The sequence below is a fragment of the Panulirus ornatus genome, chromosome 57, assembly GCF_036320965.1.
Source record: "Panulirus ornatus isolate Po-2019 chromosome 57, ASM3632096v1, whole genome shotgun sequence".
Classification (NCBI taxonomy): Eukaryota; Metazoa; Arthropoda; class Malacostraca; order Decapoda; family Palinuridae; genus Panulirus; species Panulirus ornatus.
The window spans coordinates 26,258,267-26,284,266 of NC_092280.1; the positions used below are offsets into that span (position 1 = coordinate 26,258,267).

Genomic DNA, 26,000 nt, shown 5'->3' on the forward strand with positions numbered 1-26,000 from the left:
AAAAAAAAAGCCACATCCACCCACGCTAAGTCTCTAGCTGTCATATGTACTGCGCCAAAACCACAGCTCCCTGTCCACGTCCAGGCCCAACAGAACTTTCCATGATTTACCCCAGACTGTTTCACATACCCTGGTTCAGTCCTTTGACAGCACATTGACTCCAGCATACCATATTGTTTCAGTTCACGCCTTTCAACCTCCTGCATGTTCTCACTCTGATCACTCGAAATCTTTCACTCCATCTTCATTATGTTGTATTAATTATTATTCTTAGTGCACAGTAATGTGTAATGGTTGAAAATCTAAATAATTTTACTTTCTGTTTCAGATTTATTAAGGAACATACGCACTCAGGTCCTCATAAAATTGATCAAGCCTTATACTCGAATCCACATCCCTTTTATCTCGAATGAACTCAACATCGATGCCACTGATGTGGAAGCTTTATTAGTGCAGTGCATTCTGGACAAGTAAGTTTTGGTTTTCATGATGGATCATACCAAATTACTAGTTCTTTGTAGGTATTTCATGGGCTGTACAGTTTTTATTGCATAGGTAGGTAATAATTGGTAGGCAGCCAATGACCAGGGAGGTATATTACAAGTACTTCCCACCTGGGTATTGGGAGTGTTAGTGATGGTTGTGCAGGGAGCCACCACTTCAGTGGCTGTAAAGTTGCATCCTCTGCCTGGGTAGCTGTCTTCTTTTTGCCTCACCCACACATGGACTACTGGCATTCTGCCCACAAACATACTATCTCTCCTTGTCATACTTAACTCTTGATGACATAAGTCACAGGTCATTCCTGATAACTCTAGATTTTCCTCTGGTGAAGACTGTGTTAGCCCTACCCTTTGGCAGAGTGGTAGGAGCAATAGATAGGAGTAGGAACATTAGGCAGGATTCTTAGGTAAAAGTAGTCACTAGGAACATAAAGTAGGAGCCTCTGTGACACTGTGCTAGAGTTGCCTTTTGCCAGTTGCCTGTTAAGGGTGAAGCACTAAAGACTAAGAAGCAGCACTGGAGTTTACAAGTTATGGAGACTATAATGCCATGGCCACCCCCTTGAGGAGTTCCAGGTGGGAACAGGCATCAGAGATATAGGTAAATAAATATAGGTCACAGATTTTGAAATCTGTATGTTGCATACATGTAAAGGTATTTATATATTTTATTATACTTAACTGCCATCTCCTGTGTAAGCAAGGTAGTGCAAGGAAACAGACGAGAAATGGCCCAACCCACCCACATACATATGTATATACATAAATGCCCACACATGCACATATACATACATATACACTTCAATGTATACATACATATACATACACAGATACATACATACACTTGTACATATCCATACTTGCTGTCTTTATCTATTCTTGTAAAGATACAAGAATGTGAACTTTGAATACTTTTATTTTTGGAAGCAGCAATGAACGTATTGAAATAAATGCAAAACCAATAACATCACCCTTACCAAAGAGACATCCTCCAAGTGATGATTGGGTGCAGGTGCTTTTTCGGTCACAGTGTAAAAATCCTTGGTCCATTGACTTGGGGTCTGGGATTTTATATTCTCATGTTTTTGTTTTTTTTTAAAGGGGGTGACTGTATTGTTGACTGGTTGGTAAGATTATTTGATGTATGTATGAACCATGGTGAGGTGCCTGAGGATTGGCAGAATGCTTGCATAGTGCCATTGTACAAAGGCAAATGGGATAAAATTGAGTGCTCAAATTACAGAGGTATAAGTTTGTAGCTGTCTCCTGCGGGAGACAGCAACAAAGTAGAATAAATAAAATAAATAAATAAGTTTGTTGAGTATTCCTGGGAAATTATACGGGAGGGTATTGATTGAGAGAGTGAAGGCATGTACAGAGCATCAGATTGGGGAAGAGCAGTGTGGTTTCAGAAGTGGTAGAGGATGTGTGGATCAGGTGTTTGCTTTGAAGAATGTATGTGAGAAATACTTAGAAAAGCAAATGGATTGGTAGCATTTATGGATCTGGAAAAGGCATATGATAGAGTTGATAGAGATGCTTTGTGGAAGGTATTAAGAATGTATGGTGTGGAAGGCAAGTTGTTAGATGCAGTGAAAAGTTTTTATTAAGGATGTAAGGCATGTGTATGAGTAGGAAGAGAGGAAAGTGATTGGTTCTCAGTGAATGTTGGTATGTGGCAGGGGTGCGTGATGTCTCCATGGTTGTTTAATTTGTTTATGGATGGGGTTGTTAGAGAGATGAATGCAAGAGTTTTGGAAAGAGGGGCAAGTATGCAGTCTGTTGTGGATGAGAGAGCTTGGGAAGTGAGTCAGTTGGTGTTCGCTGATGGTACAGCGCTGGTGGCTGATTCAGGAGAAACTGCAGAAGCTGGTGACTGAGTTTGAAGTGTGTGAAAGAAGAAAGCTGAGAGTAAATGTGAATAAGAGCAAGGTTATTAGGTATAGAAGGGTTAAGGGACAAGTCAATTGGGAGGTAAGTTTGAATGGAGAAAAACTGGAGGAAGTAAAGTGTTTTAGATATCTGGGAGTGGATTTGGCAGCGGATGGCACCATGGAAGCGGAAGTGAATCATAGGGTGGGGAAGGGGGCGAAAGCTCTGGGAGCGTTGAAAAATGTGTGGAGGTCGAGAACGTTATCTTTGAAAGCAAAAATGGGTATGTTTGAAGGAATAGTGGTTCCAACAATGTTATATGGATGCGAGGCGTAGGCTATGGATAGAGTTGTGCAGAGGAGGGCGGATGTGTTGGAAATGAGATGTTTGAGGACAATATGTGGTGTGAGGTGGTTTGATCAAGTAAGTAATGAAAGAGTAAGGGAGATGTGTGGTAATAAAAAGAGTATGGTTGAGAGAGCAGAAGAGGGTGTTTTGAAATGGTTTGGTCACATGGAGAGAATGAGTGAGGAAAGATTGACAAAGAGGATATATGTGTCAGAGGTGGAGGGAATGAGGAGAAGTGGGAGACCAAATTGGAGGTGGAAAGATAGAGTGAAAAAGATTTTGAGTGATCGGGGCCTGAACATGCAGGAGGGTGAAAGTCGTGCAAGGAATAGAGTGAATTGGAATGATGTGGTATACCAGGATCGACGTGCTGTCAGTGGATTGAACCAGGGCATGTGAAGCGTCTGGGGTAACCATGGAAAGGTCTGTGGGGCCTGGATGTGGAAAGGGAGCTGTGGTTTCGGTGCATTACACATGACAGCTAGAGACAGAGTGTGAATGAATGTGGCCTTTGTCGTCTTTTCTTGGCACTACCTCGCTTCGCTGGGGGAGGATGCAATTTCATGTGTGGCACGGTGGCTACGGGAATGGATAAAGGCAGCAAGTATATATATGTATATGTCTGTGTATGTATACGTTGAAATGTATATGTATGTATATGTACATGTATGGGCATTTATGTATGTGTATGTGCATATGAGTGGTTGGACCATTCTTCATCTGTTTCCTTGTGCTGCCTCGCTGATGCAGGAAACAGCAATTAAGTATATAAAAATAAATAATAATTATTATTATTATACTTAATTACTGTTTCCTTCATCAGCAAGGCAGTGTCAGAAAACAGACAAAGAATTGCCCATCCACTCATATACATATATAAATGCCCATACATGCACATGTACATACATACACATATACACATTCATATTTGCTTGCCCTCATCTATTCCTGTCGCTACCCTGCCACACAGGAAATTGCATCCACCCCCCCACTTCAGAGGTAGTGCCAGGAAAAGACAAAAAAGGCCATTTCATTCACACTCAGTCTCTCTCTCTCTCTTTTGGAAAGAGGGGCAAGTATGCAGTCTGTTGTGGATGAGAGCTTGGGAAGTGAGTCAGTTGTTGTTCGCTGATGGTACAGCACTGGTGGCTGATTCGGGTGGAAACTGCAGAAGCTGGTGCCTGAGTTTGGTAAAGTATGTGAAAGAAGAAAGCTGAGAGTAAATGTGAATAAGCAAGGTTATTAGGTACAGTAGGGTTGAGGGTCAAGTCAATTGGGAGGTAAGTTTGAATGGAGAAAAACTGGAGGAAGTAAAGTGTTTTAGATATCTGGGAGTGGATCTGGCAGCGGATGGAACCATGGAAGCGGAAGTGGATCATAGGGTGGGGGAGGGGGCGAAAATCCTGGGAGCCTTGAAGAATGTGTGGAAGTCGAGAACATTATCTTGGAAAGCAAAAATGGGTGTGTTTGAAGGAATAGTGGTTCCAACAATGTTGTATGGTTGCGAGGCGTGGGCTATGGATAGAGTTGTGCGCAGGAGGATGGATGTGCTGGAAATGAGATGTTTGAGGACAATGTGTGGTGTGAGGTGGTTTGATCGAGTAAGTAACGTAAGGGTAAGAGAGATGTGTGGAAATAAAAAGAGCGTGGTTGAGAGAGCAGAAGGGGGTGTTTTGAAATGGTTTGGGCACATGGAGAGAACGAGTGAGGAAAGATTGACCAAGAGGATATATGTGTCGGAGGTGGAGGGAACGAGGAGAAGTGGGAGACCAAATTGGAGGTGGAAAGATGGAGTGAAAAAGATTTTGTGTGATCGGGGCCTGAACATGCAGGAGGGTGAAAGGAGGGCAAGGAATAGAGTGAATTGGATCGATGTGGTATACCGGGGTTGACGTGCTGTCAGTGGATTGAATCAGGGCATGTGAAGCGTCTGGGGTAAACCATGGAAAGCTGTGTAGGTATGTATATTTGCGTGTGTGGACGTATGTATGGGGGGGGGGGTTGGGCCATTTCTTTCGTCTGTTTCCTTGCACCACCTCGCAAACGCGGGAGACAGCGACAAAGCAATATATATATATATATATATATATATATTTTTTTTTTTTTTTTCATACGATTCGCCATTTCCCGCATTTGCGAGGTAGCGTTAAGAACAGAGGACTGGGCCTTAGAGGGAAAATCCTCACCTGGCCCCCTTCTCTGTTCCATCTTTTGGAAAATTAAAAAAAAAAAAAAAAAAAAAAAAAAAACGAGAGGGGAGGATTTCCAGCCACCCGCTCCCTCCCTTTTAGTCGCCTTCTACGACACGCAGGGAATACGTGGGAAGTATTCTTTCTCCCCTCTCCCCAGGGATATATATATATATATATATATATATATATATATATATATATATATATATATATATATATATATATATAAACCATGGAAACTTTTGTGGGGCCTGGATGTGGAAAGGGAGCTGTGGTTTTGGTGCATTATACATGACAGCTAGAAACTGAGTGTGAATGAATGTGGCTTTTGTCTTTTCCTAGTGCACATGCGGAGGGAGGGGGGTTGTCATTTCATGTGTGGTGGGGTGGCAACGGGAATAAATAAAGGCAGCAAGTATGAATTATGTACATGTGTATATATGTATATGTCTGTGTATGTATATTTATGTATACATTGAAATGTATAGGTATGTGTATGTGCGTGTGTGGCCATGTATGTATATACATGTGTATGTGGGTGGGTTAGGCTATTCTTTCGTCTGTTTCCTTCCACTACCTCACTAATGCGGGAGACAGCGACAAAGTATAAGAAATAAATAAATAACATACAAACTTTCAATTGCCAGGATTGAATCCAGGATCCTTGTGTGGCAGGTGGGAGTGCTAATGCTAGGCTATGATCGCCCCAATAGGGAAATGAATAATCGAATGCCCTTCGTCTCACATTGGTGTGCAATTGGGTCTCCATGGGTCATTTCCCATCAGGCTCACACAACCAGCAGATAACATTTTACAGAATGTAACTGTACAACATGGAGGTATAGGTGTACAAATATAGTGCATATGAATACGCACTTCCATAAAACATACAAACCTTTAACATCTCACCAATGTGAGATGAAGGGTATTCAATTACATAGTATTCGAATAGTCCTTTCCCCATTAGGGGCAAACATAGCCTAGCAGTAACGCTTGTGCCTGTCACGCAGGGGTCCCAGGTTCAGTCCTGCCTGTTGGAGGTTTGTATGTTATAGGAGAGTACACATTCATATGCACTATATTCGTATATATACACCTCCATGTTGTACAGTCAGGTTCTTTAAAATGCTGTCTGCTGGTTGTGTGAGACATGGGAAATGACCCATGGAGACCCCGTTACTCACCAACGTGAGATGAAGGATATTTGATTACATAGTATTTGAAGTCATCTCTCTATTAGGGGCAATCATAGCCTAGCAGTTGCACTCCTGCCTGCCATGCAGAGGTCTCGGGTTCGATCATGGCTGTTGGAGGTTTATATGTTATATGGAAGTGCGCATTCATATGCACTATATTTGTGTGTGTGTGTATGTAATTTCAGAAGTGGTAGAGGATGTGTGGATCAGGTATTTGCTTTGAAGAATGTATGTGAGAAATACTTAGAAAAACAGATGGATTTTTATGCAGCATTTATGGATCTGGAGAAGGCATGTGATAGGGTAGATAGAGATGCTTTAAGAGTATATGGTGTGGAAGGTAAGTTGCTAGAAGCTGTGAAAAGTTTCTACCAAGGATGTAAGGCATGTGTACAAGTAGGGAGAGAGGAAAGTGGATGTTTCCTAGTGAATGTCAGCTAGCAGCAGGAGTGTGTGATGTCTCCATGGTTGTTTAATTTGTTTATGGATGGGTAGTTAGGGAGGTGAATGCCAGAGTTTTGAAAGGGGGGCAAGTATGCAGTCTGTTGTGGGTGAACGGGCTTGGGAAGCAAGTCAGTTGTTGTTCGTTGATGATACAGCACTGGTGGCTGATTCAGGTGAGAAGCTGCATAAGTTGGTGACGAGTTTGAAAAAGTGTGTGAAAGAAGAATGTTGAGAGTAAATGTGAATAAGAGTAAGGTTATTAGGTTCAGTAGGGTTGAGGAACAAGTTGATTGGAAGGCAAGTTTGAATGGTGAAAAAATTGGAGGAAGTGAAGTGTTTTAGATATCTGGGAGTGGACTTAGCAGCAGATGGAGCCATGGAAGTGGAAGCGAGTCATAGGGTGGGAGGGCGTGAAGGTTCTGGGAGCGTTGAAGAATGTGTGGAAGGTGAGAACGTTATCTCAGAGAGCAAAAATGGGTATGTTTGAAGGAATAGTGGTTCCAGTAATGTTATATGGTTGTGAGGCATGGGCTATAGATAGGTTTGTATGGAGGAGGTTGGATGTGTTGGAAATGAAACGTTTAAGGACAATATGTGGTGTGAGGTGGTTTGATCAAGTAAGTAATGAAAGGATAAGAGAGATGTTTGGTAATAAAAAGAGTGTGGTTGACAGAGCAGAAGAGAGTGTGTTGATGTAGTTTGGACACATGGAGAGAATGAGTGAGGAAACATTGACAGAGAGGATATATAGGGAAAAAGGAGAAGCAGGAGACCAAATTGGAGGTGGAAGGATGGAGTGAAAAAGATTATGAGTGATCGGGGCCTGAACATACAAGAGGGTGAAAGGCATGCAAGGAACAGAAAGAATAGGAACAATGTGGTATACCGGGGAGGATGTGCTGTCAGTGGATTGCACCAGGGCGGGGAGGATGTGCGTCAGTGGATTGAACCAGGGCATGTGAAGTGTCTGGGGTAAACGGTGGAAAGTTTTGTGGGGCCATGTGAAAAGGGAGCTGTGGTTTCGGTGCATTACACATGACAGCCAAAGACTGAGTGTGAACGAATGTGGCCTTGTCTTTTCCTAGCGCTAACTCACGTGCGCAGTGGGAGGGGGGTGCCATTTCACATGTGGTGGGGTGGCAACGGGAATGGACGAAGGCAACAAATATGGATATGTACATGTGTATATGTCTGTGTATGTATACGTTGAAATGTATAGGTATGTATATCTACATGCATGGGCATTTATGTATATACATGTGTATGTGGGTGGGTTGGGCCATTGTTTCGTCTGTTTTCTTGCGCTACCTTGCTAACACAGGAGACAGGGACTAAGTGTAAGAAATAAATATTTAGATATAAATACCGAAGACTTACAAGACCCAACCTGTCAAGTTTGTTTATAGCGAATGGTGTAACATCAGCTTGAATTGGAAGGAATGGTTTGTGAATGCATTAATTTTTTTAATATCGGAAATTTTTATGATTAAATGCTCAAGATACATGGAAGACAGGATCAACATAAACCAAGGGAACAAATTTTCACTTTACAGCTGAAGTTCCATAAGTTCAAGTAATGCAAAAAAAAAAAAAAAAAAAAAAAAAAAAAAAAATAGAGCAAGAATTTCTCGTTTTTGTAGCAAATGGGATTTGTCGCAAATTACAAAAATGTAAAACTTGTTTAAGTGCCTTGGTTATAATTTCACTGTAAGGCATCTTTTGGTGTGATCTCTGCTTGTCATTGCTGTCATATGGACAAGCATGCTGCTGTTCCAATTTGTACTACATCTATAAAATTGTATGCATTAGCACTTTTCATACAGATATCTATTTTATGTGAAAACATTTAAATTAATCAAATTTTGAAGGAAAAGCTAATGTAAATTCTACTGGAATTTACTCCCATGCTATGGCAACACAGTGTTATACTACTCCCTCTGACATTTAAAGGGTAACTAAGTCTTGAGCCCTTTGGATTCTTTCATTTGGATGAGGCTTAAGGTATCTGGCAATTTTCTGTTACCATGGAAATAAAATTGGCATGATTTTGAAATACTGAGTTGATGAATATTGAGGTTGCAGTGAAAGGGTTAAATAACTATTGACAGGTCTTAAGGTGATGGATAAATGTTTCATAATATTAGTCCTTCAAATATAACAGTTATCCCCATTTCTTTTTGCAGTACGATTGATGGACGAATAGACCAGGTGAATCAGGTGTTGGAGTTGACAAGGGGAGCAGAGGGAGCAGCACGTTACACTGCACTTGATCGCTGGACAAATCAACTACAGTATCTACAGTCAGTAATTGTTACCAAGATGAATTGAGAAGACAAGGAAATAAAACAGCAGTAATTAGAAGAAAATTGACTGTCAGGGAATTGACCTGAAGTTGAGGGCAGAATTTGATAAAACCTATGAAAAAATCGTGAATAATCATTTGTACATTTTTACAGTGAAAGAAAATTTGTATACATGAAGAAATAAACACTGATATTGTTGTAAGGACTGAAGAAAAAAAATTGCATTTTTTGTATCAGAGTGATAATTATAATTGTGTAATGCAGAATTTAACACATCAGATTTGGTGAGACTAGCAGAAGGTGGGGTCAACTCTGAAAAGGATGTGAGCTTTTTGGTGTACATTCAGTTAACTTATTATTGATATGCAATATCCGAAAAATAATATAGCTTTGCACTTTCCTTTTCACATGACATTATGAAAGACTACTACTTCAGAGTGCTTCAGTCTTGCATATTTTATCCATAGCTAGTTTGCAGATTTTTAAGACAACTAAACTTAGCCTCATCCCGTATCTCTCCAGCTTAAGGTGAAATAGATAAGACACAGAAATTTTGAAAAATATGATGGAGGATTTATCGAAATAGTATACTGTACCTTGAACGCTTTTTTGTATTTTTTTATGAAGAGGATTATTCAAATGAAGAAAAACAGAAATATTCTTGGGTATAAATTTAGTCTAATGTTTTAAAGCTGGGAAAAGTGTTTCTAACAACCATTCTATTGCTCAAACATGCAGAAGTTTAATGTGTTAACGATCAAACAAGTCTTTGTTTTTCAGATGCTGTGTTCATGCTGTTATAAAGTTACCCATTTCTTGGTAGCACCTCTTGTTTTACAAAAATCCTTTGCAACTTCACTGTGAACTCATTTATATCAACCATCTAGGTCATACAGTTTTATCTTCACTATAGTGTGCATATATTTGGTGTATAATTCTTACAATTCATATTTTCAAATGGAGACGTTTAATAAAATGTGCAAATATTTTCAGACAGCTGTATTAAAGCTGAATATAAGTAAAAGTATTTGGTTAATTACTCCTGAAGTAAACAGGTAAAGTTCTCCTGGAAAAAGTTCAGATACAGGTAGTATATTAATGTACCTAACACAAATATGTAAAAAGATTTCTAGAGTATTTAAGGTAATAAAAGAGAAATGGGATGACAAAATGTCACTGAAACAAATATTAAGATGAAGTGTAGAAGTGGAACAAAACATGTAAAATTTTCAAGAGAAGTAAGGAATTTTTAAGTCTTTTCTGGACGAGTATTGTTAAAGGAACTGAGAAGTAAATGTTGGTGTGAGAAGATTATCAATGTATACCTGATGAGATACTAGATGACTTACGAAAGTTATTTGCCTTGGGTAACTGGAAGTGGGGATTTTAGGGTAGCTCATTGACCTGAAAGTACAGAAAAATTGAATAATAATGTAAGAGAAGCAAAAACAAATTGGAAATCTGCAGTAACTTCATTAAGGAAAATCTTTCAAGCTATCTTGCTGGGAAATTTGTAAATGGAATCAAGATTTAGAGATCAATACATTTAAAACAGAAAGTAATACTACAAGAGGAAATAAGAAACTGGTTAGATCAAAGGGCCTCTATGTACGTGCAATGTTTGTATTCCCTTAGTTATGTATGTGCATACAATGTGTGTGTTTGCAAGTACCTATTATTCAAATTTTGTTTTGTACTCCTTTGCCTTTCCTGCTTTTACAAGGTATCATCAGGAACAAAAGAACAATGTCCTTATTTATGAGAGGGAAATTATAAATGTCTCAGTCTCACTTTTTAGCTCACCTAGCCAAAGGCCACATTGAACTTTTGCCATCACTTGGTGTATGTTGTCCAATGACTCGTGTGTCCATGAAAATTTTACATTTCAGGGATGCCCAGATCCATGGGAGAGACTTGCTACCCTGCCCATCCATTATTTAACCCCACATAAACTAGAATGGAGTCAAACATGGTGTGCTGATAGTAGAAAGAGTATCCTAGACTTTTGAAAAAATTATGTTTTCCACCAGAACATGTGAAGGAAAACTTATGAATACAAAAACAGAAACTGCAGCCCACCACTGATTAACGCTTTTCTTATGAGATGGCACAAGCAACTAATTGCCGAAGTAATAGCCATGTATTACACCCCACACACACACAACATGGCCTTGACCTGTGGAAGCCTCTGGTGGGATGTCCTTGAGCTCTTTCTTTCAGAGGCACCAGGGTAGTGCCAGGAACACACAAAGAAAGTCTGCATCTGCTCACATCCATTCTCTAGCTGTGATGTGTAATGCACTGAAACCACAGCTCCCTATCTACAACTACGCCCTACAGACTTTTCCCTGGTTTCCTTTGACTATGTCACATGCTCTGGTTCAGTCCACTGACAGCACGTCAACCCTCTGAATACCACATCGTTCCAATTTACTATTTCATGCACACCTTTTACCCACCTGCATGTTCTGGACACAAGCAAGGTAACCATTTACAGACCAAATTTAAAGGAGGATGAATAGCTGGGTTGACTGAACTAATTGCCCTTCCCAAGATTTCAACCTATGTGGGGCCAGTTGGCAATGGTAACCACTACACTACAGAGGCTCTTTACTACCAGAACCTTGGTGCAAATGTGTTTATATCCCAAATATTTATCATATAGCTCTTTATCAAGGATTGGACCATGGTTAGTTTTAAAGATTTTGTTTTAAATAAAATTTTGCTACATCTAGCCTTCTTAACCACTATAACTCCCCATCACCACAACCATATCTTCATGGGTACAAGTACCTACGTCAAGGTCAGATTTATTACAGGAAAGAAGTCACTTGTTCTTCAAATGACAGATCTACCTCAAAAGGAAGACAAATTATAGGGTTCAGAAATAATGTAAGAAGGTAAAGAGTCCCACACTACCAGCTATGAAAGGGAAGAAGAAAACATTGAAATGGTCAGTCTACGAGTTGCTAATGCTCACAATTTTTATGGAACTTGTAAACCTGTTATACTTGCTCTAATCAAAATTCAATGGATAAATGGTGCTGAGGTGGCAATGGACAGCTTCCACTCTCCGTCTTGTGCGCTGTGGTAGAGTAAACTGAAAAATGAAGAGTAAAAATACATGGTTTATTCTTTAAAATTAATGACATACATACACAGATGGGTTTACTTAGTCATCAGCTCCTTGGCTTTCTCTATTGGCTTTATCTGTGGTCCAAATCTTGACCATACAAAACAAGATTGTGGTTGGTATGTCATAGTGGAATATGGAGAGGTGCGGTCTTTAAAATAATCAGAAGGGGCGTGACATTCAAACTCCATGTATTCTAACTTACGAGGGATGTCTTCTTCAGGACCTGTAGGAAATAAAAGCAAACATTAACAATAAAAGATTAATCAGTGTTTTCTTAACTTTAATCATATATATATATATATATATATGAAAATCCATTCATAGAATATGTATACCATGCAACTGAGTACTATGAACAGTTATATATATATACCACAAAAATTAACTTCATTGAAAAAAAACAAAGACCACTGTCTTTCAAAAATGCCCAGACACTTTTTTAACCTATGTTAAATGCACTGAAAAAATGTGCAGTATGGGGAGAATTCTACACATGTGGGGGACCTTGTTTTAAACTATCTTGAAGTTAGATGAGATTCTACCATTAGGGAGGGCTAGTGCATAGTGCTCACGGCAGGAAAATTTTGGGTTAAGTCATGCGAGTTACAAGTAATTGAGTGTAATGTGTAAGATGGAGACAGCATGTATCACTGAATTGTATTCCAACACCCAGAAGTGTGTGAGGCGAGAAGAAATGACAGCAACCTATGTCAAGGGAGCCACTGTAATGCTGGCTCAATGTGAGTGTTCAAGTCATAAGACAGTCTAAAATCCTGACCTATGATATACGTTGAAGGATCGAATCCTTGTTCTGGAGGGGGGGAACCCTTTGTGGGTATGAGCCACGTCAACACAGCACTTTTCTCACAATACTGGTCCTGCAGCAGGCCCCGGATCTGAGCATAATATGTTCCTCCATCTATATCAATTAAGGACACAATGTCTCCTACTTGATAATACAGGCCCTGCAGACATTGTAAGGTATTAATTGCATGTTCATGCCTAATTTTGGTAATTGTTTCAACATGAAATTCAGTTTCTTTACAAACGGTCTGAAGCAATTCACTTCAAAATTACACACATTTGTAAGAATGTGTTATGGATAACACTGAGCATTAGATATATCTTAATCTCACCTTATAAAACAGGTATTCTGATGTAATTGGTGTAGCTACAGCAGCTGGAGCTTTGGTGGCCTACATTTTTTAGTAGTGATGAAAAGAAAGATCACATCCATTAATATTCAGACTACCAAAAAATTATTGAATTATACTGAAAGTATATTATGCCTTGATAAGAGCTAGCACAAAAAGAATCCTTATACTAGAGACAGAGGGAAGAACGATGAAGTTTCTAGGGTACGTTAGAGAAAAAGATATCAGAAAATTTAAAATATTTTTATAATTAACATTAGCTCAGGACTTCTCTCTAAAGGCTACTGCAGCATGGTTTTGCTACCTCCAGTACCAGGAAACTGTGGATTCCTTTGGAGTAAGATATTCTGTGGAGAGAATGTACTACTAATGATACAACCTTGGAAAAAGTAAACTTTCACTTACATGTATCCGAAAATTTAGATTCAATCAGAAAAAGTGAAGAGAAGAGAAAGCAGACCATGAGAAAACCTAAGACAAAAAAAAAAAAAACCTACACATCAGAGCTACAAAAAAAAAAAAAAACCTACACATCAGAGCTAACACAGCATGAAAGAATGTGCAGTGGACAACTATGATCTCGTTTCAAAAAAAACAGCACACCCATTATGGTAATGGTATGACGCTGCCATAAATAAGAATAGTTAAATATAAATATCACATCTGGATTGTATCCATTCCATCCCAAGAATACTTTGAACTGAATAGTGAAAAGCTGCATATATACAATAAGGTATACTTCATAATCTGCATTTAAAATATTTCTGTACTTTACCACAAAAAACAGCAAATTTATTGAAAAAGTGCTATCTGTACAATTCCATAAGCTATATGATACATAAGTCAACTAGCATTATTTGAATGAACCAGAAAAATAAGAAATACTATGCAGCAAATATTAAAAGCTTTCATGAGTGTGACATTCTTCTGTAGTCTAATGATCAAGGGTGCAGTAGTTGTGAAAGCCAATAAAAGAGTTTTGTCTAACCTTACACTGCAGGGCTAAAGAACCTATGATCACCAAAGAATGAATTAATAACAAATCATCAGTAAATATTGAAATTTTATATTAGCTGAGCCCCTATAGTGATGCTGAAATTCTATATTAGCTCTGAGGTCCTGCAACGACATATGCTAAAACTGGATTCACCTGTCTTCAATTAATCTTAATTTAAGATTCTTTGTCAATTCCTTTTCAAATCAAACAATATAATGCCTAAAAATTTCTTATTATGCTGCCAAAAATGTAGTCTCATATGATGGGATAAACAAGTTGTAACAAACACTTTTTACCCCAGTAACATTCACAAACTAAATTTTTTTAACCACGATCAACATCAACAAATAACAATATTTGCATTTGAAAATTCCAACCACGATTTCAAGGCTACATTCTTGGTTACCAAATGCTTCCACTGGAAAATCACTGTTACCCCATAGACACAACAGGAGAGGAAAGTCAACAATTTTGTCAATATTGCCACATATGCCAATTTCTACATAGTTATTGCTAATAAAGTGACAAATAAACTATCTAGGGTAGAAAATAAGAAAGATAAAGACATACATGAAAGCAACAATGTTGAATCATGTTTGACAACAGTGGAGCAGTAGTCCCTCTAGCTATCAAGTCTAAGTTTACTTTTATACTGTTTATCTCACTTTGAAAGGATAAAAATCAACATCTCTATGGGTACAAAAACACTGTATTTAGGGTTTTGGAAAAAACAAAAAACTGTGTGGATGTTCAAGGGTTAACACTTTCAACCATACCCACTCAAGAATTCTAAAGTTATATGGTTATTCTGTTCTGGACTGTTCTTCACTTAAGATGTATCATGAACTACAAAATATGTAGTAAGTTGTTAGGGATACTAGGAAAAAAAAAAAAAAGCCATAAGTATACTTAATATCTACTATATATAAGTTACCTGACTACCTGATGTCAGTTTCAAGAGCTCATTTGTCTCCCCAGTCATGTTTGAAAAATTAATACTTGTTCCACTAATTTAAATTGTTTATGGCCATAACCTTGGGAATGCACAAACATTACTATCTGAATGATCTATCTAGATCTCTGATGCCCGATCCCTTTGGGAATCCCATCTAGGGGATGGTCACAGCAAAAGAGTTCCACTTATCCCTGCCCTCATATATGCCATTCAATGTATTCTTCAACCATTTCTCTCCCTCCAGCACACTTCCACTCTGTTTCCCCATGTCACAGGTGATCCTCCTCTCAAACCAACCCCTTCAATTGTATTATCATACACTATCCTTGTAATCTCCCCATCTTGCATTCATTCCACATGCCCAAGCCACCTTAAAATATTACATTTCACAAACTATATCACTAAACTAGCAATATATCACAAGGATGGCACATAATCTGACATTTCTAAGATGTGGTAAATTGGTACTTTACCTACAAAGTGCCAATACCTTTGAATATTTAGTGACTTAGTTTCTGTTGTGGTATTGTAATGTTTAGATAACAGATTAAAAGTGGCATAGCATGATTAGGAACACTGTAATATATTCTACCATAGTGGTGGGGTTAAGAAAATCAGGGAAAATATATGGTTGATTAATGTAAAAAGCATATGAAACACTCATCAAAAACCAACAAAATCTACACAAACCTAACCTAGCCTCCTCCATTAGCCATCTACTTTGATTTCAAAATAATATGAAAAAGAAATTTCATGTTATGGCCACCATTTGAAAGCTACACAGTCTGTAGGAATATAAACAATGCCTGATGATGGCTGACAATTGGAGACCATAAGAATCACTTACTGCCTGTTAAGAAAGGTTCTGTGAGGTTTTAATATATTTTTATTAATTCTTTTGTGTTTCACCTACTTTCTTGTTACTTAGCACCCACATTATCCATAATATTCATTACCCTCACCACTAATTCCTCACCCAGAGTGGCATCAGAGATTAAAATGCTCCAAATCAGGCTCAACCTTTCTTATTTTGTGTCAAAAATGCTTCTTTGTAGTTGCAAAACACAAGTACTTAATATCCAAAGCTACTAAAGCTGCGAGATTAAATAATAAATATCCTAAAATAACAACGAACATACCATGACGCAAATTATGGACTTAAGTAAAGTTGGGTGTTTTCATGTGTGTGGTTGATTTCAGCATGATTTTCAGGTTTACATGAACTTAAATGAAACTTAAACATGTTTAGTAATGTGTTTACTATAAAGCAGACCTGTGTACTTATAAATGATTTTGAAGTCTAAAAAAAGAGAAAAAAATGCATACACCGTATATAAACTGCAGTCTTACCTTTTTGCAGGATGCGTTACATAAACATTACATTGAGTTAGTTCCTCACACCATTCAATGTTTACTTACACTTTTCTTAAATATATACCTCCTGCCCTTGCCCTTTGGTATACTGCCCTTTCCACCCTGTCTGCCCTTCCTTGTCTTCCTTTTTGTCTCCCTCTTCTCCAAGCCTTTCCCTAAATCTTTATCCTTGTCTCCATCTTGATCATCATCTCTACCACCATTTCCATTACTGGAGTCAGCATCTTTTATGTCGTCCGCTTCCAACTTATCCTCCTCCTTTTTCACATCCTGTTCGTCTTCCTCTCGATCTTTGGATGTTCTGACTGGGGTCAGCTTGGGGTTGATCACATGAGCCATATTATAGCACTCTGTACACAGCACCTGGTCTTTGTCATCTTTCCGCCATAAGTTCGACACTGATGCCTTACATTTGATACACTCTGGCTGGACCCCAAAGACCATCTTTGTTTCCACTGTTTGTTTACAAAGCCGAGAATTTGTTGTCCGTCTAGCGAATACTTCAGGCAGGGAATGGCCGCAGCACCCACTCACCAGCGAACATATTTACTTTTTTTTTCTTCCTATCACCACTAATATTAAGTTATATACATAATTGGTGATTGAAAAAGTGGTTTTACATTCATACTCCATAACCGAAAAAGATGTAACAAATTTTTTCGGTTCGTGTATATAGTTTGACGCTGACGGCCGTAATTAATGAATTAACGTTGCAGTTAAGAGAACCAACAACCAACCACTTCCATGGGTTTAAGTTTCGCCAAGATTTGTCTTCATTTAGAATTAATCTTTAAGATTCGACGTTATTCATGTGCCGGTCCTCCATGTATGTAAGGTCGGAGTGAAGCACCCGCGTCACAACGGTGTGGCAACCTACAAAGAGCAGGAAATGCACTTCGAGACACCTTAAATTTCTACCCCCCCCCCCCCCCCCCCCCCCCGTGGCATTCCTTTGGGGACTCTTATTAGATTGGATTGGATACTAAAATTCAGGCTTATAAGCCAAGCACTGAAGGGGACCCTTACAGATCGAGATTTGGCCTTGGGGGAGTGGGGGGTGGGGGTTTGAAGATGAGGTTCCCAAATCCATCAAAATATTGTTTTAAACTGCAAAAGTTTTCATACCGTTACCTACAAGATTCTTCTGTGGCGTAATTTAGAACCATTTTTGTTACCCAAACGTCATATGTAATTCTTCCTTTTTCTTTCATACTATTCGCCATTTCCCGCATTAGCGAGGTAGCGTTAAGAACAGAGGACTGGGCCTTTGAGGGAATATCCTCACCTGGCCCCCTTCTCCGTTCCTTCTTTTGGAAAATTAAAAAAAAATGAGAGGGGAGGATTTCCTGCCCCCCGCTCCCTTCCCTTTTAGTCGCCTTCTACGACACGCAGGGAATACGTGGGAAATATTCTTTCTCCCCTATCACCAGGGATAAACTGTATTTTACAATAATCATCTTATACGGCTACCTCAGATTCTTAACTGCATCGTGTAGTTCGTTTCTGTTATAATTCGTTTGTTCATCTTTCTGGTTTACTGTTTTTTGATATTTCATGCAATACCTACCGTAATAAAATTTCCATCTTCGAGGCATATCTTTTCTCTGTAGCCTATTAACATCTACTGAATCATCTCCATCTCCTCTTTCATCGTAAAAACTCCACAATCTTTCATAATGTTCCATACTCCAAAAGTGGAATTCCATACCTGATTGTCTCCAAAAGTAGTGATTCACCTTTTTGTTACATCCTGATGAACACAGTCCTCACAGTATGGTCGCTTCTCTCCATTGAAATACCATACTGGATATTATCCTCAATCTGTTGTATGTGAAAATGAAGACAAAAAACATTAATGACATGACTATACCTCAGGTTGTACTACTGGTAATGATGATATAGTGGGAATAGCCATGTGGTATAACAGCTTAGTTATTTGACTGAGTGAATACATAAGGATTTTCATTTTTTGCATTGTCTTGCCTGGCTTTGGTATGCAATCAATAAAATTTACAATACAGAACCTAAGCTTTAAACAAGATATATTCAATGTAGTAGAAACACAATAATATTTATGTATACTGTCCAAAAGGTAAATACTCTGTTGGGAGGTGGTAAACATTACAGTAATTTACAGCCATATTTTAACTTTTAACATGGGAAGAATGTTCTGTGGTAGGAGGGAATAGTCGATGAGGAACCGTTGCTATCAGCAGTTTTCATATTTGGTATGTGTAGCATTCCTGAGGCTTTTAAAGAATTGTTGTAATGTTTCCATCATCCAGTTCAGGCAGTCTAGCAACATGTTATTATCTTGAACATAAAGAGGATAAAGTATATGCATAGCAGACTCAGTGTAAGGAACTTTGGATATGGACTGACTTTGTATGCATAAAAAGGGATACCCACAGTAAGGCTACTCATTGGTAGACCATCACAACACAATTAAGTGATCAAGGAAGCACCACCCCATAACAGTAAATTACATGTGTAAACAGCAGAAAGAAACAAAGGTTATGAAGGAAAATGGTGTTCTGTGTTTTGCTACTTTTTCCTGGGCATTCCAGGATTGTGGGTTTTACCTCAACAACCTAATAACGTGTAAGCCCAAGAATTTGGTGTTTGCAATAAAATACAATCTAGTTCCCATTTATCAAAGTAAGTTTCGTGATCAGATAGAGGTTACAGTTTTCCATGGAATACCATGCAAGAGATTTTGTAAAATCTAAAGACAGTTTATTCATAACAAAACAAGAATGGAGTGTACTCTATGTACTGACAAGTTTAATGAGATGATCAAGATCAGAAACAGAATTGTAAACATTTATACATTTATTATACTCAACTGCCATCTCCCGTGTTAGTGAGGTAGCACAAGGAAACAGACGAAAGAATGGCCCAACCTACCCACGTACACAGGTATATACATAAACGCCCACACACGCAAATATACCTATACATTTCACTGTATACATGCATATACATACACAGATGTATACATATATACACATATACATATTTATACTTGCCTTTATCAGCAGTAAACTTATTTTGACATGAAAGGAATTGTCAGTGTCATCTATACACATGAGAAGCAAGGGACCTAGCCCCTTAACTAGGAGAACATCTAGGTATGCATAAGCAATCTCTTTGGCACAGGAAAGAACATTAGAGATAAATTATCACAATGGAAAACCGTGAAAGAAGTATTTACAAAGCTCTAAAGACAACCTATGGACTACAAAACAGGAATGCAGCATATTCATTTGTGTCCCAGCGAGCATTTGGGATGTTTGAGGCATGAGACAGGTTCACAGACAGCCAACAGCAAAATGAATTTGACTTATAAACAGGAACTGATAACGTAATTCTTTTTTTTTTATACAAAGTATAAAAAGTGAGAAGCATAGGAAAGACTTCCAAGGTAAAACACAAGAAATCTTAATATCTGGTTGATCAGGTAGCAGTCTCACAAAATTTACAAATTATTGTTTCATTGAAAAATTTCTTAAAATACCAAATGCTAAGGAGATCCAGGAAAAAATCTTGGTCATCTAATCATTTAAGTCAAAGAAATTGTGCAATGTAGTGTCTGTGGATGTTTTTTCTACTTAAACCCATAATGTCACTGGCATGTAGGTAATTGGCTTCAGTTTACTGTAAGTTGGCTATATACTATTTCCTCAAGAATTTTGTGAAGAGTAGGGCTAATGGATACGAAACAATAATTAATTATTGGCATAAAACTTTACCTTTTGCGTAACTTCTTCAGGACTCCATCCCCTCAATTAATATACTCAATTTTATTGACTTATTACAGGTAGATAAGGGAGGGTGTTTTTCCATTTGCTGCTGTCTTGTTACTACCCACCCTGGAGAAGTCTTCATCAGAAGTTTTACGATGCATTCTCTTTCCATAACTGAACCAGAGAGAAAAGAATATATGAATTCCAAAATAAGCTACAAAGATCTTGATATGTTGCGGTACTGCTTATCCAAGGTATAAGCCATGTTTATAAATTAAATGTGTTGGTAATCACAAATCTACCTATCTATATATCTGCTGCCCATTTGTTTCCTCTGGAAACTCCTATCAGGGGGGGTGACCACAGCAAAAGTCTCCAATTATTACCGTCCTTACGTGTCTCCCTTGCATACATCATTCTACGTATTCTTCAATCAATTCTCACCCTCCAGTACTCTTTCAACTCTTTTCTCCATGTCACAGGTGGTATTCCTCTCACACAAACCCCTTTAATCAAACTACTGGGCACTCTTCTTGTAAACTCTTCATCTCACATTCTTTCCACATGCCCAAACCCCCTTAAAATATAAAGTTTCACCGACTCTACATTAATTTCATCATCCGAGTGTTCAAAGATTATATTGAAAAAGTGTGTGAAGGTGGTATTAAAAGCTTCTGGTATCATTTGACAAATCAACTTACTGTGGACAGTGAAAAAATATGATCTTGTATTTGTGTGGCACTGCCAAGGAATTAAGAATGTTGTAATAACACATAAATGTGAAGTTTTGCTTTCATGTGATCACCGTGTGGCTGTTGGTAACTCCAGGAGGACGGGGCCGTTGTGATGTCTATTTCCTTCTCAACGCCTCTCAGCTTTAGAACTCGTTACGCAATCATGTCTTAACCCAACTATTCCGACCTGCCAGTTTTTAAAGCAGGTATATTTCTAGTAGGCAATCTTTGTAACAGTAAGTTGTATTTATCTATGCATTTTTACTCCTCAATGTTTGGCCAGCATGTTACAGTGAAAAATACATTCAGAGGAATCAAGTCTGCAATGTTGATACCTTTCCCACTATTTAAATGGACTATCACCTATAAGTACCATGTATGGGTGCATGGTACAACTTACCTAACTTACCTGTAATTACTTGCATATGCATATCAACAGAGTTTTACCCTAATGACCTAACTCATACCCTTTACCATCATAAAATTTCTTGAACTTATGTTCTCTGTATTCATTACTAATCCATTACCGTGTTCCAGTCACCCACTATTGGAGAAGTATTTCTTCACCTCATTTCTCTTTTCTTTGTTCCATGCTGACACCATAAAACTCATTGAAAAACTTTTAAGCTGTAATATTACCTCTCTTTGTCCATCAATCTTGTAATGTGGTTACATTTATGACTGTTAATTTCTCCCCGCAGCCCATTCTTAAATCACAAATTTTTTGTTGCTCTCCATTGCACCCATCCAATCAAATCTAAATGTCTCCCTGTGTGAGGTGACTAAAAAGATGAGGCATATTCTGTTTTAGGTCTAACATACACTGAGGATTTTCTTTTCTTTCTTTGTCCATGTAACAGGATGCTATTTGGATATTCACCAGAATACAGTTTATGTCTTTTAATGCTTTTAGTATGGTTTCCTGGTGATGAACTTGATACCACGTCAACCCCTTAGTCCTTATAACTGTTAGATTACAGCAAATCCCTCATTACAGACTGATAGTCAGAGTTCAATCTCATATAACTGTGTCTTAACTTCTTTAAAAGAAATTTAGTTTTCTCTGGCTTCATCATACATCTAACTCACACATCGTTTTTGTCTTTTTAAATCTGCACTTATAATATCAACAAGTGCAATATCATTTTGATTTTCTATGTACTAAATTTTTACAATCAGCATCTGTACAAGGTAAAACATGAGGAAATGTTTAAACAAAATGAAGGATTATGAGAAATGCAATCAAAGGTGTGGTGCATGTATTTCGCAGGTTTTTAACTACTTTTGGTATTCATAAAAATCCATCATTACCAAGCGAGGATTTAGTAAGAAAGACCTCAGCAAATTAAGTATCTGGACAAGTCAGAAGACTCACTAAGTAAATGATCTAGTAAATAACAAGTAACTGAACCTTAATTCTGATCTGGGAAAACATAAAATCTCTAGGAAATCCATCTAATCATATTACATGCTCCTCTCAAATAACTCACTTCCACAGCCTGGACTCTTGACCTCTGTGAGTCATCCCATGTTCATGTTTGGGCAGCCTAGGTCAGGATTGGGAGGACTATACTGTCCCTCAAGCCTTTTGTCACTTCTATAATTACACCTATACCCTTCACTATTGTACTACAAGACCCTATGACTGTTCTACCTTATATTTCAATCTCTCCTTCCATATCTCCAAACTTACCGAAGATGGTTCCCAAATACATATATTCTGTCATCTCTTCCAATCTTTTTCCTCCCATATCGACAACATAGTTTAGTGCACTTCCTTCTCTCATACCAGAGGGCTTTACTAAATGTATACTTTCACTCTGTTTCCTTTCAAACACCATTACAATACCTTTAGCCACATTTACCTTCAATTGCCTAAGCTTTCATACATCATAAAACACAATTACAATCTTCTGAAACTCTTCTTCACTCACAGCAAATGACACAGCTTCCTCTGCAACCAGGCTTATTACTAACCATCACACCTTACCACCATACTCCATTTCTGCATTCCTTTTCCCTAGTTTTGTTTTCATCTCTCTTATCACTCCATCCACATATATGTTAAAGAGCATGGTGACATCACACAGCCCTGCCTTACACCCACATGTATCCTAAAACTTTTGCTCAACTCTCTCATTTTATAAATGGCATATATAAAATATTTCTTCTTACACAGAATAATAAAAGCATACAACATTGACAACAGAAAGAAATACCCATCAATCATACGGTGTACAAGTCAAAAATGTGACAGGCTTCATAATATGACTCAGAATCTATGAATTTCACAATAAAAGGAGGTCAATATTATTATGCTGATACATTTTGGAGATTTTCTAATAAGAAAATTTCATTTATACTGATGTCTTTCAAGAATGCATAGTACTAATCCGATTCATTTTGAATAATTTTCAAGAATATTTCATTTATGTTAATGTCTTCGCCTTCATCGGTGTTATGGAGAGTTACACCTAGTCGATGATAATCTCTGTTGAAAAAGAAATTTATATGAACTCATGAAATAGCATCTCAATTATGCTGTAGGTCATATATGATTACCAACAAATCCCTACAACAGAATCAATTGTATGATATTTCTAACAATCTACAGCTCAGTAACTGATAAATAGTATAAGTCACCTCTCTTTATTCAAGTTTATAAATATCATGCTTATCTTACCTATCAATACTATCAATCTGCACAACCAATGTGTAACCCTCAGTCAGCTCTTTGAGGCATCTAGCAGCTTCAGGCTGCCAGCCTCCAGGTGGAATCTCCACTCCAGTTAGCCAGCATTCTACTGCCTGAAAAGAAATTTCTGTTTATACACCATAAAAATATTTGTGTGAAAAGCCAGTTTCTGCACAATGACGGACACTGTTTGAAGTACACACATTCAATTGTCCCATCTAGTTTAAGCAGTTGACTCATTTCTTTTTCTTTAAATACAAGGTATTTCCTGATTGTTTCAAATTCTACAGACTTAATTTTTTACAATATACTACATTTGTCAAATACAACTTTAATTTTTGCACACACCACCTTTCTGAATCACTTTACCTCTTTCCAAAACTGGCTGTCATTCTTCAACAGATATTCATTCATACTTTAACAAAATGTGTATGTAAGTGTGTGGGCATTTATGTATATACATGTGTATGTGGGTGGGTTGGGCCATTCTTTCATCTGTTTCCTTGCACTACCTCGCTAATGCAGGAGACACTGACTAAAGATAATAAATAAATACAAATAATCACTTTAACAAAATGCTAATTTGCTTTCTTTAATTCATACAAATAAAATATTTTAGTTTTTTAATAAAATTTTAAAATAAACACTTTGCCATCTGTTTACTTGATGGTTCAGCTTCTAACAAACTTTTATTTTCTTATCAACCTACTCCTTTCATCTTTATTTCATATTACTAATGAAGATGAGGGAAGGTATCCTGAAGTTTATACAAAATTATTGTACTACAATAATATAAGCATGTAAAGATAAACCTGTTGGTGTCCTAATGTGGAAATGTCAATGATGAGCTGTGTTTACTATTCTTATGCATTATGGTGGATAAGTGGAGACTCCTTGCTGTGGCCACCCCCTTGATTGGAGTTCCTGGTGGGAGCAGGCATCAGAGATGTAGATAGATGTCCAGGTTACTAGACTATGCCTGCTTGAAGTTTAACTGCTAGTGAAAGGCAACTTTGACAAGACTATCACCACCAGTTAACAAAAGAGTACAGTCTCATCCAACAACTTTTCACTTTAAAAATAACTATCATCCATTTCCCTGTGTGCAGTACAGCCTTGAAGCTGCAGAAGCCCCTGAGAAAGAGGTTCTGGGGTTCTAAAATAATACTGATAATAATAAGTATAATAGTCATAATAATAATAATACAAAATAATAGTAATAATAATAAAAATAATAATAATAATAATGATGATAATAATAATAATAATAATAATAATAATAATAATAATAATAATAATAATAATAACAATGATAATAAGGAAAGTGATTGGTTCTCAGTGAATGTAGGTTTGCGGCAGGTGTGTGTGATGTCTCCATGGTTGTTTAATTTGTTCATGGATGGGGTTGTTAGGGAGGTGAATGCAAGAGTTTTGGAAAGAGGGGCAAGTATGAAGTCTGTTGGGGATGAGAGAGCTTGGGAAGTGAGTCAGTTGTTGTTCGCTGATGATACAGCGCTGGTGGCTGATTCATGCGAGAAACTGCAGAAGCTGGTGACTGAGTTTGGTAAAGTTTGTGAAAGAAGAAAGTTAAGAGTAAATGTGAATAAGAGCAAGGTTATTAGGTACAGTAGGGTTGAGGGTCAATTCAATTGGGAGGTGAGTTTGAATGGAGAAAAACTGAAGTGAAGTGTTTTAGATATCTGGGAGTGGATCTGGCAGCGGATGGAACCATGGAAGCAGAAGTGGATCATAGGGTGGGGGAGGGGGCGAAAATTCTGGGAGCCTTGAAGAATGTGTGGAAGTCGAGAACATTATCTCGGAAAGCAAAAATGGGTATGTTTGAAGGAATAGTGGTTCCAACAATGTTGTATGGTTGCGAGGCGTGGACTATGGATAGAGTTGTGCGCAAGAGGATGGATGTGCTGGAAATGAGATGTTTGAGGACAATGTGTGGTGTGAGGTGGTTTGATCGAGTAAGTAATGTAAGGGTAAGAGAGATGTGTGGAAATAAAAAGAGCGTGGTTGAGAGAGCAGAAGAGGGTGTTTTGAAATGGTTTGGTCACATGGAGAGAATGAGTGAGGAAAGATTGACCAAGAGGATATATGTGTCGGAGGTGGAGGGAACGAGGAGAAGAGGGAGACCAAATTGGAGGTGGAAAGATGGAGTGAAAAAGATTTTGTGTGATCGGGGCCTGAACATGCAGGAGGGTGAAAGGAGGGCAAAGAATAGAGTGAATTGGAGCGATGTGGTATACCGGGGTTGACGTGCTGTCAGTGGATTGAATCAAGGCATGTGTATGGGGGTGGGTTGGGCCATTTCTTTCGTCTGTTTCCTTGCGCTACCTCGCAAA

General features: G+C 38.0%; 3 protein-coding genes across 13 annotated transcripts in view; 1 reads left to right on the forward strand and 2 right to left on the reverse strand.

The window, feature by feature from the left end:
- Positions 1-9,882, forward strand: part of alien (COP9 signalosome complex subunit 2 alien) — a 66,407-nt gene extending 56,525 nt beyond the window's left edge. The window contains exons 11-12 of the mRNA XM_071694851.1: positions 329-470; positions 8,739-9,882. Of these exons, the coding sequence (XP_071550952.1) occupies positions 329-470; positions 8,739-8,883 (287 nt within the window). The 3' untranslated portion in view covers positions 8,884-9,882. The remainder of the gene's footprint in view (positions 1-328; positions 471-8,738) is intronic.
- A 2,084-nt stretch (positions 9,883-11,966) lies between these two features.
- Positions 11,967-17,339, reverse strand: LOC139766337 (uncharacterized). Its single transcript, XM_071694854.1, has 2 exons — positions 16,520-17,339; positions 11,967-12,217 (listed from the first exon to the last, which is right to left on the reverse strand). The coding sequence occupies exons 1-2, from the start codon at positions 16,916-16,918 to the stop codon at positions 12,188-12,190; spliced, it is 429 nt and encodes a 142-aa protein (XP_071550955.1). The 5' UTR covers positions 16,919-17,339; the 3' UTR covers positions 11,967-12,187.
- Positions 12,884-26,000, reverse strand: part of LOC139766332 (tudor domain-containing protein 1-like) — a 36,617-nt gene continuing 23,500 nt past the window's right edge. For 9 of the 11 annotated variants that reach the window (XR_011716853.1, XR_011716851.1, XR_011716849.1 and 6 more), the window contains 5 exons: positions 23,638-23,762; positions 20,227-20,394; positions 18,183-18,295; positions 13,131-13,190; positions 12,884-12,959 (listed from right to left, as the gene is read on the reverse strand). Coding sequence is in view for 2 of the 11 variants with exons in the window: in XM_071694842.1 (XP_071550943.1) it covers positions 23,343-23,445; positions 23,638-23,762 (228 nt within the window). In the remaining 9 variants the exon portion in view is untranslated. Of the gene's footprint in view, positions 12,960-13,130; positions 13,191-18,182; positions 18,296-20,226; positions 20,395-22,198; positions 23,446-23,637; positions 23,763-26,000 lie in introns of those variants that run through there. The other 2 variants (XM_071694842.1, XM_071694841.1) reach the window with 1 other exon arrangement.